This window comes from Primulina tabacum, chromosome 5 (assembly GCF_025594145.1).
Source record: "Primulina tabacum isolate GXHZ01 chromosome 5, ASM2559414v2, whole genome shotgun sequence".
NCBI classification, from domain to species: Eukaryota; Viridiplantae; Streptophyta; class Magnoliopsida; order Lamiales; family Gesneriaceae; genus Primulina; species Primulina tabacum.
The window spans coordinates 10,205,984-10,219,805 of record NC_134554.1 but is presented as its reverse complement, the minus strand read 5'-3'; the positions used below and the strand labels follow the sequence as shown (position 1 = coordinate 10,219,805).

At 32.9% G+C, this 13,822-nt stretch overlaps 2 protein-coding genes across 2 annotated transcripts; both read left to right on the top strand.

Annotated features, from left to right (window-relative positions):
• The first annotated feature begins 451 nt into the window (after positions 1 to 451).
• Positions 452 to 2,939, top strand: LOC142544734 (uncharacterized). Its single transcript, XM_075651770.1, has 3 exons — positions 452 to 1,305; positions 1,957 to 2,502; positions 2,696 to 2,939. The coding sequence occupies exons 1-3, from the start codon at positions 532 to 534 to the stop codon at positions 2,804 to 2,806; spliced, it is 1,431 nt and encodes a 476-aa protein (XP_075507885.1). The 5' UTR covers positions 452 to 531; the 3' UTR covers positions 2,807 to 2,939.
• A 1,698-nt stretch (positions 2,940 to 4,637) lies between these two features.
• LOC142544736 (uncharacterized) lies at positions 4,638 to 9,118 on the top strand. The gene is made up of 3 exons (XM_075651771.1): positions 4,638 to 5,435; positions 7,314 to 7,862; positions 8,858 to 9,118. Exons 1-3 carry the CDS (start codon positions 4,656 to 4,658, stop codon positions 8,933 to 8,935), a joined length of 1,407 nt encoding a protein of 468 aa, XP_075507886.1. The 5' UTR covers positions 4,638 to 4,655; the 3' UTR covers positions 8,936 to 9,118.
• The last annotated feature ends 4,704 nt before the right edge of the window (positions 9,119 to 13,822 follow it).

Here is a 13,822-nt window from a genome sequence, read left to right as displayed (position 1 = left end):
TAAGGCAGACCTGAGCTATCAAATTTAAATAGGAAATATAGCCTAATTTCATACATCTGTTATATTACAAAATATATCTACAAAAAATTGGTTAATACTAAATTTTTTTATTGACTGGCTAACAAAAAATATTTGATGAAAAATATAATTGAAATATCGAAAAAGTTTAAATACAATCCAAACGGTGTCCGGGTTAGATTGAAAATTTAATATTACTATGAAATTTAATATAGAAAATAAATTATTAAGGTCAACAAGCATCTTAATATATGATTAGAGAGAGAATAGCAGCATTGTCAATTTGTTCACACAACCATTTGGCACAGATTTTATGGAAATCGCATCAGTCAAAAGTAACGAATGTTCCTCCGATCCTCTTCTTAGACAATATTTATTTCGCAAAATTCTTCAAGATTTATTCAGGAAGGAGCAATGCCTCATTCATGGGAAACCACCCTTCAAGACCTCTTAAAATCATGGAAAAATCTCATTTCTGCACAATCAAAGTCCAGTTTTATTAGCCCAAATTTCATGAAGGGAATTCTTTCGATATGCATTTTCTCGGCAATATCTTTTCTTTGTTTCTCAGCTAATTTCCACGGTTTGATATCGCGGACCAGTTGCCCCGAATGCAGTCGAACCTTCGGACTCCAAGTAAGCCTTGAATCGATCAATGGCCGCCTGCACGATCATCCAGAAAGAACAAACATATCCCACATTCTTTTCGGCATTGGCGGCTCAGCCGAGACATGGGGCAAGCGCCGCCAGTATTGTGAGCTCTGGTGGAGACCTAATATGCACCGTGGTTTCGTGTGGCTCGACCATGAGCCGGGGGACGGAGCCGAGCCATGGCCGAACACCTCACCACCGTATAAAGTCTCAGCGGACATCTCCCGGTTCAAGTACACCTGCTGGTATGGGTCCAGGTCCGCCGTGCGCATAGCTCGCATTGTAAAGGAGAACTTTGAACTCGGGTTGAAGAATGTGAGGTGGTTTGTTATGGGGGACGATGATACGATTTTCTTCACTGAGAATCTGGTGAATGTGCTGAGTAAATATGATCACAATCAAATGTATTATATTGGCGGGAATTCGGAGAGCGTGGAACAAGATTTGACGCATTCTTATACCATGGGATTCGGCGGCGGCGGCTTCGCCATTAGCTACCCTTTGGCGGCGGATCTGGTTAGGATCTTGGATGGGTGCATCGATCGGTATGCAGATTTCTATGGGTCTGATCAGAAGATTGGCGCTTGCATGAGCGAGATTGGTGTACCTGTGACAAAAGAACTTGGTTTTCATCAGGTAATTAATTCTTCAACAATTTTGGATTCATAGTAACTTTTAATCATCATCAATTTCGTCGTAATCTGTTTAATTACCACCTATGGGTTTTCGTGGCGAAGTTGACAGATTAGTTTCGGAAATTGGTCCAATTTTGATGTTGATCCTCTGGTTAGTCACATTTTCAGTCGAAGTGCAAAAACTTGGCTTATTTTGCCATTTTCGATGACGTAACGCCGATAATTTCTAAAAAAAAACATTGAACATAAATGATATTATTTGAAATAAAAAAAGCATAGTTATTGCACAAGATTGAAATATTACTAATCAAAGAAACAAAATTTTAAAAAACTAGGCCAATTTAGGGAACAAATTTTGTTATTTTCCCTGTTTAATTATGGGATTAAGAATTGCTCTAATTCCGTCTGATCTAGTTGAAAATTCACCGCAATCAAAGCTGGCACATCTTATTCACCAATTTTCTAATCTAGTAAACTGTACCATAGCTGTCATAGAATCATAGCCAGAAAGTAAACAAATTACCCGAATTTAGCTCTTTTTCTACTGCCATTAAACCACCGACTCTTCACAATGCAAAATTTTAATCCTACTTCGATAGTACATTCTCGTTTATTCCCAAAATTAAGAATCGAATCTCTGTTCTATACACAGATTGATATTCAAGGAAGCCCATACGGCTTACTTTCAGTGCATCCAATAGCACCTCTAGTTTCACTGCACCATCTGGACTACGTCCAGCCCTTGTTTCCGGGCACAACCCGAATAGACTCTGTCAAGAAACTCGTCCAAGCATACAAATCCGACCCTGCGCGGGCATTGCAGCACAGTTTCTGCTACGACCTGAGCCGGAACTGGTCCGTTTCGGTCTCATGGGGCTACACTGTGCAACTGTACCCATTCTTGGCGACGGGAAAGGATTTAAGCACCCCATTGCAAACATTTTTAACGTGGAGGACTTGGAGCCAAGAGCCCTTTACGTTTAATACCCGGGTCATGAGCTTGGACCCGTGTCAACGACCCGTTACTTTTAATTTCGATGGAATTAAGGATGTAGGGGATGGGAGAACATCGACGTGGTATAAGAGGGGGAATCCTTATATTAGGAGGCAATGTCAGAGGGAAGATTATGCGGCTGCTTATTTGGTTAAGGGTTTTAAAGTATCGGCAGCATTGCTGGATCCTCAAGTATGGAACAAGGTACGTGCGCAATTCTCTCAAAATTTATTGTAAGAGGAAATAGCAACTTTCCTCGTTAAGTGTAAGTAAATTAGATCTTGACAAATCATACATATGTCTCAAACAAAATTTGGCCCACTTGAGAAATTTTTTTGGGCTACGCACCTGTGTGCACGTTGGGCTAATTATTAATAATATCATTTTACTAAAACAGGCACCACGTAGACAATGTTGCGAGATAATGAACGGTTCAGATCAAGTAGAAGGTGTTTTACAGATAAGAATTCGAAGCTCTAACCATTGGGAATCCGTAACACCACCTTGACATGCCGCCACTTCTACAAGGTCGACTTTACGTGGTTAATTGTAGAATGTACAATTCTTCATGGTGAAGGTACACCATGATATGCATCGTGCTTAAAATTGATAGAAATGTCTTCATTAAGTCACGTTAAACTTTGGAAACAAATTCAATTAATTCGTTAATACATATGAAATAGAAAACTGAATTAATTTATTTCTTTATTTAATCAGAACTCCTCCCAATATATTACAGAATTATTATTGGTCTTCTTTGTCTCTTTTAGCAGTCGAGTTAACACTCAAATCTTAGGGAATAGGCTTCAAGCATGGCTCGAGTATAGTATTTGATTTATTTCAATCTATTGTTGGATAGTTTTTATGTTAATCTTGTGCATAAACTATTGCACAAACGAAACTGGAAACTTCAAGTTTCTATATCAATTTTTTTATATTTGATTTATTTCAATCCATTTTTATTAATATAAATATGTAATTTCTCATAAGTAATGACTTGTATTCTAATAACTCATAAAGTACTATAAACTTCCAAATCCTCCACGTTTCTATCCTGAAACTCACGTCTCTTCTTGTTCTGATTAGAAATTTTTCGTCCGCTGTTGTATTCGCTTTTAAATCATAAAATACAAAAACTTGGATTCGTTAACAAAGTAGATTATGTACCTCTAAGACTTAAACATTTTCAGAAGTTTAGAGAGTGTTTGCAATAGATTATGCATTTAAACACATGATTATATTTATAGATTATGAAAAAGTGAAAAAAATCAGAAAAGCGTAATGTTTTAAAGCAAAAGTCAAAAATCGAAAATCACAAGTTGGAAATATTTAATAAATAATTGATTTCAGTACTAACTTTGTTACTAAAATCATTTTTATAGAAACAGAATCAACGTCTTATCGTCTTTTAAATTTTGATTAAATTAAACAGAAATTAACCCGAAATCTGGTTCCGTTCTGATTTTATTTAAGCCTGAAACCAAGTGTCACTTTTTTATTTATTGATAGCAAACACTCCTTTTTAATTATAACTTCTATAATGTTGTCGATTACGTGTCTTGGGCTTCGGGAGGCCCCAAACGAAAAAAAAAATTATATTTAAACAAATAAATGCTCTTGCATTCAATATTTAGTAATATTAAAGTTCTACTTACAGCAAATGTCATCTATTATAATATCATCTTAGACTTCTTGATATTTTATAATATCATTATAAGATATCAAAGCCAACTCCAAAATGTTTGGAATTAAATATATTTCAAAACGATTTCTGTGGTTTGCTTTTTTATTATCGGTTTCGATTAATTAAACAAGGGTCCGAGTTCATAAATCTATTATATTTCAAATATAATTTTATAAAATATTAACATCGGTAAACGAGCCACGAGCTGACAACCAAAATATAATTAATAAAGTTTAATTAAAAAATGCTTCTGTGCATATTAAATTTTTAAGGTTGGCCAGCATCGTTGTAATATTTGCAAAGAGGACACCAGCGTTACAATTTACAAGGGAGATTCCCAATCTTGAAAGAATAAAACTGCATATATAATTAGATTTGTACAACAAATTTTACTATTCACAAAATTTAATAAAAAAATTTAATTTATCAAAATATAATGATAAATTGAATATAATATTTCATAAAATAATAATAAAATATCATAATATAATTATTGTACAAAATTAGGTATATTTTTAACATTACTCATCGAGAAATTCTAATCGTTCAAGTCTTCTTCATAGACATCATATAAAATCTCCGGATTGATCCAAGAAATAGCGATGTCTCATTCATCTGGAAATTTTTCCAGAGTTTCTATAGAAATTTTTCCAGTTTCTATAGCCCAAATTTCATGAAGGGAATTCTTGCGATATGCATTTTCTCCGCACTTCCTCTTCTTTATTTCTCAGCTAATTTCCACGGTCTGATATCACGGAGGGCTAGTTGTCCTGAATGTAATCCAGCTTTCAGACGGCAGGTGATCCATGAAGTAGTCAACTCCGGCCGTAACGATAATCACCAAAAAACAAACATATCCCACATTCTTTTCGGCATCGGTGGTTCAGCGGCGTCATGGGGCCAGCGCCGCCACTACTGCGAACTCTGGTGGAGACCTCACATGCACCGTGTCTTCGTGTGGCTGGACCAGAAGCCAGGGGATGGAGCGCCAGAGCCATGGCCGGATACCTCACCACCGTATAAAGTCTCTGAAGACACGTCCCGATTCAAGTACAACGGCGGGGATGCGTCCAGGTCCGCGGTGCGCATCGCGCGCATCGTAAAGGAGAGCTTCGAACTAGGTCTAAAGGATGTGAGATGGTTCGTCATGGGAGACGATGACACGGTTTTCTTCACGGAGAATCTTGTGAATGTGCTGAGCAAATATGATCACAATGAAATGTATTATATCGGTGGCCATTCCGAAAGCGTAGAGCAAGTTTTGACACATTCTTATTCGATGGGATACGGTGGCGGCGGCTTCGCCATTAGCTACCCTCTGGCGGCGGAGCTGGTTAGGATCTTGGATGGGTGCATTGATCGGTATGCAGATTTTTATGGTTCAGATGAGAAGATCAGTGGTTGCATGAGTGAGATTGGTGTGCCTCTGACCAAAGAACTTGGTTTCCATCAGGTAATTATTGTTTAACAACATTGAAATTTTTTTATTTTTTGTAGTAACTTTTTAACTTTCATTACTTTAGTCATAATCTCTGTCATTTCTCCAATTTCCTGATAATATCCCAGCTAGATAATCCCTCTAAAATATTATGTATTGAACTGTGCGCGTAGCTGTCATGGCCATAACCATTAAAGTAAAAACATATTTACTCGAACTTCTCTATCTACTCGCATGATGACCCGTGATTTAAGCCACCACTCTTCACGATGCAATGATTTTATTACCTCCAACAGTATTAAGAGACTTTTTAGAACACATTCGACCAAACTTTGGGGAAGAAAACATTACCACATCGTTTTTTTATAATCTTGTGTCGAAAGCATACATGTATTGGATAGGATTATTTAGAATTTGAGTTCTATGCTTGTCTTGGACTTTAGCAATGTTTTGTTTTCATTAGTTAACTTTTTATTGGTCAAAAAAGCTATTAAATCTATCAAATAATATTTATTTGGAAGTGAGACTCTCATACATGATTTATGTATCATAAATTATATATATATATATATATGTGTGTGTGTGTGTGTTAAAATCTATCACAAAAATAAAAGGAAACGATAAGAATTTTTTCTTCTTATAATTTGACATATTATGTTACAGTTTTTCCCCTTTTTATACCCACTTAAGGGCGGGCCTAGATGGACCAACCCATGCCGACAAAAAAATAAAAAAATAATTTTTTTTACATTATGAATTTTTGGTGTTATATATATTTTTTACATGAAATTTACGAATTTTTTTGTATTAACAACTTTTTAAAAAATGTAGATGTATGAAATCAATAATTATAAATTTTATTGCTATTTTTTACAAATATGTATTTGGTTATGAAATGAAATTTTTAAATAATTGTAATGATTTTCTATTTTGGGTTGGGTTGGGGATTTTTAACCCTCTAGATGGCATCCGTCCCCCGCCAAGTGACGGGTTTTTGGCGGGCCGACCTGCCATGGGTTGGCTCATTTGACGGTTGTAATCATCAGTGTCAAATAAGTAATATTCGATGAGTGTATTGGATGAAAATCAAACATTTACAACCTACAAGACTAAAAATCGAAACATATCATCTTACATAACTAAAATTATAATCTTCCAATTTTTCATGAAAAATAACTTTATTGGTTTGCTAACTTGAGGTTTGGTTTACAAAATTTTCAAATTTTGTTTTTGATACGCTAGCTTATATTTCCGGCTATTTTGGTCAAACTACTAATATGACATCCAACAAGTTAACAATTTTTTATTTTATATCAATATTTTCAATGTCTCATAAGTTTTTTTTATATCAGATTAATATTTTCTGTGTCATGTCAGCACTACTACAAAATAGGACTGAAAGCCAAAAAATTCAAAATTAGTGAGACCTAAACTGCATTTGAAAAATTAATAAATCAAAACAAAAATAAGAAAATTTAGTAGAGCATAAAAGCTATTTTCCTCTATTTTAATGTACTTGACTTGGCAACTTAAGTTCATCGATTTATTGCCTAAATTTGTATTTTTGTTAATGAATAGATTTTGTGATAGTAAAACAAGATTTTTAATTTTTATGATAGTAATAATGTCCTAAAACAAGATTTCTAAACTTTATAAGAATAAAATAATTTCGTTCTCTCCCATTGTACTTGCATAGATTTCTCTGTTTTTGTTCTCTCGCATTGTAGTGGCATAAGTCTCTTAACAGAAAAGAAGCGCGAGTTCGAAATCACGTTAAAATACAACTTTAGATATCTCACATCTCACCTTTTGAGTCAGTTTTTTGAGTGGAGTAAAATCATATGCATGCACGTTGTAATCGAGAAAAAAAAAAAAACCATGTTCTTTGCACAGATGGATATTCAAGGAAACCCGTACGGCTTACTTTCAGCGCATCCGCTAGCACCATTAGTCTCACTGCACCATCTGGACAATATCCAGCCCTTGTTTCCAGACATAACAAGAATAGACTCCGTAAAGAAACTCAAGAAAGCATACGAATCCGACCCATCCCGCGCATTACAACACACCTTTTGCTACGACATGAGCAGGAACTGGTCTATTTCTGTTTCATGGGGCTACACCGTTCAATTGTACCCCTTTTTGGTGACGGGAAAGGTTTTAAGCATTCCATTGCGAACATTTTCAACGTGGAGGACTTTGAGTCAGGAACCCTTTACGTTCGATACTCGGGTCATGAGCTCGGATCCGTGCGAAACACCCGTAGTTTTTTATTTTGATGGAGTTAAGGATGTCCGGAATCAGAAAACCTTAACGTCGTATAAGAGGGTGATCGATCCTAATATGGGGATGCGATGTGAGAGGGAAGATTATACGGCTGCTTATTTGGTTAAGGGTTTTAATGTGTTAGCAGCAAATCTGGATCCTCGAGTATGGAACAAGGTAAGTGCACATTGCTCTCGATTTTTTATTTATTTATATTTTTCTTCTGGTGATATTATTTACGCCCCCACTTTTGTTGCATGCATTCCAGTTTTATAATAAATTTTAAATATATAATTGAGTGATAAGTGACAAATCATAAATTACAAATAACATTAGTTAATGTTTCCTGTGTGCTATATTTTCTCTTAGTACAAGTTATAATTATTTTTCACAAAATAAAAGCAAAAGTTGTAAATGATGACATAGTCTTAGACCCCGCTTCTTTTGCTAATCGGAGCATTTGATTAGGACTTAAACTAGTTATATCTCCACTCGAGTTCTAAATTTTTCGGATTAATGATATTTTCAATACAACGGGGTGGATGAATTTCCTATCTAAAATACATAATCTACCCATCTAACTGAGATTTGAACCCAAAACATTACAAGTATTAGGTTTTGAGCTTCACCTTTACCACTAGGCCAATTAATTATCATTAACGACTAATGAAGTTTGAGCTTTAATTTAGCTAGCTTGAGGTGCTCACTGTGTTAGTTATAATTGATATGATTTAACATGAAGGAGAAAATTGATAATAGAGGTTGGCCTATATATATTTTGCAGTTTAATTGGTTGAAATTTGGTCATAATGCGATATATAAATCGTTTTATTGAAAATTTAGTTCCATTTTCATCGAATTGCTGATCATATATATAGCGTTAGATATGTACTAACATGCTGCACCCCAACAAAAATTAGGCTCTTGTAAGAGAGAAAACAGAATTTGCTGCATTAAAACCAAATTTGGACCAAACCAACTTACAGTAAGGTTTTTGAAAAGTTCATGAAATGAATAAAGATAGGACTATATATATAATCCATTATGAAGAACGTTGAGCTTCAAAGATGACATAGCTATCTACAAAGAAAATTTTTATTAATTTTTGACTATTTATGGTTGAATTATTTATTTTGTTGCGACTAACAATTAATATCATTTTATTAAAACAGGCACCACGTAGACAGCGTTGTGAGCTAATGAACGGCTCACATCAACAAGACGGTGTTTTGCATAGCAAAATTATTTGAAGTCGTAACCGTCTGGACTTCGTAACACCGCCATGTACAATGTACAACTCGCATTGCTGAAAGTGCACCACGTTCCCATCTTGTGAACAACGAAAAAAAAAACTTTAATTTACAGTGTAGACAAGGCTATTAAAGACCATAATAAATAATTGTTCAAAAATCTTTTAAGGGAAAAACGGCAACTTTTTGGTCTTTTGTGTTCATCTATGTTGCCAATTTCAGTCTAATTTATGTGTATAGATATATATTTTTTCAATTTTTGGTAATTTTTGTGGAGCTAGCCCTTGTCTCCTGTCAGTAATTATCAATCTATTTTTTTTAGAATAAATTTCAAAATATTACATTTGCAAAAGGGTTTTCGACATTTACTAAGTAACAAAATTAAGGAATTCTCGTCAATACCCAAAAAGCAAAAGACGAGACTGTTAGATTTATTGTGAACCATGTGTGGCGCCACTTAGTCCAAGTCAAAGTCCACTCTTATTGGCTCAAGGAATAACCAAGAAGCGGGTAGCTTGGTTACCAATTGATTGATCGCAATCGGATCAAGTTGACGTGCTCTGTAGCTTGCCAGCAACAAATATACGAGAGTAAATAAAAGATACAGGAGAATACTGAAAGATATATTCAGAGAGTATTCAAGAGATCGAGCATAAGATTAATTGAGATACAGGAGAGAAAGAAAACTGAGTTCAAAAGGGCATCTTCTGTGTATATGTGAGAATAGATGTATGAGTGAATTCTGAAAAAATTCGATTGCTTTGCATCTGTTGAACAATCCCATTTGAGTAGTGTTTCCACAAGTTAGTATCGTGTGTTGATCAGCTCGCCAGGGACTAGGGACATATCGTGCATTATCGGCTTCAATATCTCTCGAGCTAATCGTCAATAATCACCTCGAATCCATACACAATAACAAAATGTGTAACCACTGAGTTCGAGGCTCGATATGAAATGCAATGTTGTGCATTAAATCGACGCTGTATATATATGCTGAAAATATGTGTGTAAAATATATTTTACTTTCACACATCGATATTTATATAATACCATAATAATTCGTGTAGACAAATAAATGTCACATAATCCACATTCAACAAAGATCAAAGGCTACATATACCTGTTTTATATTATCTTATAATAACATATTTTTCAAGTAGCTAAACCGACAACGAGGTGTATTAACTTCAAGGCGTATACTTACCAGCGTGAACCAGCAACTCTTCATTCGATCCTTCAAATTTGTTGGTCGAAGCCCACTATTTCACCTCCGTCCCGATACCGAAATTATTGGCGATACCGACGCATATCCCGCTGCCTGGAAACAGCGCAACTTTTTAATGTACGTGTTCGCAGCATTGCTGGATCCTCAGGTATGACACAAGGTACGTGTGCAATGGTCTCAAAAATTATATATATTTTTCTCGAATAAAATTATTTAGACTCTATTTTTTGTTGCATATATATTTTATATATAAAATAAACTTGTAACATAGAGTGCAAATAACATCAAATTTTTTGTTTTAGTGTAATTAGCCTGAAACTTTATTGAAATCGGTCCCATTTTCTAATTAGTCCCAACTTGTTTTTAGTTCCATACATTTTATTTCCTTATACATTTAATTTTGTCCAGTTTTTATCGGTGTTTGGCATCACGGCGAAAATTGGGTCAAACGTGACGAGAAAACATAATTTCTTAAAATCTTATAACATAGACCAACATAAGGACAACTCTTGAAAATTTGGATCCCAATTTGAATGTAGATAAAAAATTTTAAAAAAATATTGTTAAAATTGTCATACGAGTCAATTTTGTGAGACAAGTATTCTATTTAGATCATCCGTAAAAAAATATTACATTTTATGCAAAAAAAATATTACTTTTTTTTATTGTAAATATGAGCAGAGTTGACTAGTCTCACGAATAAAGATCCATAAAAACAGTCTCACAACATACTTACACAAAAAATTATCGTCCATTGTATAATAGAACGTGGAGCAGGATTTAGGGATACAAAAATCAGTTCATTACAAATAAAAGAACAAGGAGATAGAGTTTACTAATTATTGAGATTATCGAATAGTTTATTTGGTACTCCTCTCAATCCATTGAATAACATTTTTCCTACCAATCTATTATATATATTATAATGTTGGGATATGATAAATATTAAGATTAAAGGTTTTTGGATTCTAGCTCGTTACTGCAGATCACATGGGGGCTGTCACAAATATCACAAAATTAATAAGTCAAACACTAGTAGTTACACCTAAACATTAGTACATGATGATACCTTCAATTACATGAAAGAACTATGTACGTATTTAACCAATTTTATTTTTTTTAAAAAAATAAATGGCTCAAATTTTTTTTTTACAATTTTTATTTGAAAATTTAAGTTTATATATGCTTCAAAATAAACTTCATAATTAAAAATATGGTATTGCACTAACTTAATTATGTTCATGATTTGATCCATGCTAAGATTTTAATTAATGTGCTAGTTTTGTTTATTATGTAGTTTAAATACTCTTCAGTTTGATGTAAGAATTTACTTTAATTTGATCTCCATTAGGAGAAAATGATAAAAAGAAATTATTTACATTTAGCTTACAATCTTAATTAATTAAAATTATACTGTTGATATCGATGTGTATCTATTTTTTCAATATTATCACTAGTACTATTTTCTTTCTAATCACGCATACAACATTTCTTTGATTTTTAAACAAGTCAATACCTAAGCATATATATTATTTTTCAATAGAGTATTTAATATGTATAGTGTAACATCAAACATGTCTCACTTTATCAAAAATTATTGTTGATGATGACGATGCAATTGAAATCTTTGAGAACATAGATCACCAACCCGAGTATCATATATCGATCGCTCCGCTCACAAAAATAATTATTGCACATCAACAATCTACCTCTCAGTTATTTCTTTTGATTTTTTTTTCTAGACAATAAACTTTGTTGGACCAAGATTTTGAAATCTAATATTTTCAATTCAACATTTGTTTGGTCTTTGTTTTACTAAATTTTCGAAGTCATTTTGGCAAAAAAAATAATTAAAAATGGTTATAGATAAATTTAAAAAATGTATAAACAAAGCTATTTTGCAATGGTGATATTACAACTTAAATATATTAAACATTACAATAGATGAAACTTCACGTGCAAATCGTTATTTTAGCAGGGATAATTATTGCACTCCACGACATAAAATCCAATGGTAAAAATATTTTTCTACTAAAATATTTAATGAGTATACGTGCAAAATGTGCAAATAGCCACGATTGTTGCGACAAGTCAATGTTCATTGCTAAATAACATGAAATTAAAGAGTATGTTTGTTTCATTTTTTATGGAAAAGTTTTTTTTGTGCACATGATATCAAATATCTAGCATGGTATGTACAAGCATGAAATTAAAGAGATAAATTTGTTTCATTTTTATGGAAATAGTTCTTATGTGCACATGATATCAAATCTTTATCTCCTAATTTTTCTGCAAAAAAATACACTAAAAGTGTCGTCTCAATGATTATAGCCGTCAATGTATTAATAATTCATGCCATCTAGCAACCCTTGACGATGGGAAATGAATTTAAAACAACAACAACAACAGACATATCACGTAAAATGTGCCGTGGAAAAATAAAAATTCATGATAAAAATTAAAAATCTCAAACTCTCAAAATTTATCAAACAACACATTTTATAATATTTTTCTCTCTCCTCAATTGTGAATTTATTCACAAATGATGAGCCTATTTATAGAATTTCTTTACAAATAATCAAAAAAATAAATTCATCATTACATACATCATCATACACTAATTTTCAATATTCAACATCTAATTTTCAATATTCAAATATTCAATACATACATTTTAAATATTAATTTTTAACAAAATGGTATTTTTCAAGTAATTATCATTTTTTTAAAAAAACTAAATGATTACTTCTGATATACGTGATAGTCAAAATTTTTACTTAATCTTCAAACTAGGTTCAATGAATTTAAATGATGTGTCATTATTTAGCTTTTCTATATTTATTCACACGACGCCAAAATTTAGATTAAAAAATATGTATATATACTTCAAATTTTAATATTAGATAAGTGATACTCCTCATGTTCCCTCGAGTCGTCCAACATTACTATAACCTCCATTTTCATGATAGATTTATATTAACTACCTCGGTCTTTGTTGTCACTGATGGTGGTTTACTAATTCGTAATTTTTTTTCAGTTTTAGTTTTACTTTATTAGACAGCAGATGTGTCACCAAAATATAATGATTAGACACTAAAAAATAATAGTGTGAAACTGAAAATTATTGACGTAACATCAATATTTTTATGAAAAATAATTAAAATTGAAAAAAAAATGCAAATAATTGACGAGAAGGAGAAAAAAAGTTTAATGTAAGAACATTATCAGTTGATTTTAAAGTGACATGAAAACTAAACACACCAAGTAATATAGAAAACTGCATATACTCAAATAAAAAATGATCATAAGTTATTCGAATTCGAGATTTTAATTTTAAGTTTGGAACACCCAATCAACTAAAATGAAAGCGTGTAAACAAATTTTAGTTTTAACTATCAATTATGATCGTGGGACCTTTTAGCTAAGAGGGAGTATGTCCTATAGATTTGACAGTGATATGATAACAATAATATTAAAATTCAATAATAACTGTGATGTGATGGTCAAACCTTCGATCTATAACGACACCTAATCACCACCCCATCTCCATTTTCGATCATAAAAATAGGAGTAAAATCCCCATCTGTATCTCATCATGAAAATCTTCTAAGCTTTCAATCATTTTCATCTTCATCCTTGTTCGAATACTCCTACAATCAATT

Coding starts and splice junctions, on each gene's coding strand:
- LOC142544736 (XM_075651771.1), top strand. CDS start 4,656: ATGAAGGGAATTCTTGCGATATGCATTTTCTCCGCACTTCCTCTTCTT. Junction 5,436..7,313: donor AAGAACTTGGTTTCCATCAG/GTAATTATTGTT, acceptor TTCTTTGCACAG/ATGGATATTCAAGGAAACCC. Junction 7,863..8,857: donor ATCCTCGAGTATGGAACAAG/GTAAGTGCACAT, acceptor TTATTAAAACAG/GCACCACGTAGACAGCGTTG.
- LOC142544734 (XM_075651770.1), top strand. CDS start 532: ATGAAGGGAATTCTTTCGATATGCATTTTCTCGGCAATATCTTTTCTT. Junction 1,306..1,956: donor AAGAACTTGGTTTTCATCAG/GTAATTAATTCT, acceptor TTCTATACACAG/ATTGATATTCAAGGAAGCCC. Junction 2,503..2,695: donor ATCCTCAAGTATGGAACAAG/GTACGTGCGCAA, acceptor TTACTAAAACAG/GCACCACGTAGACAATGTTG.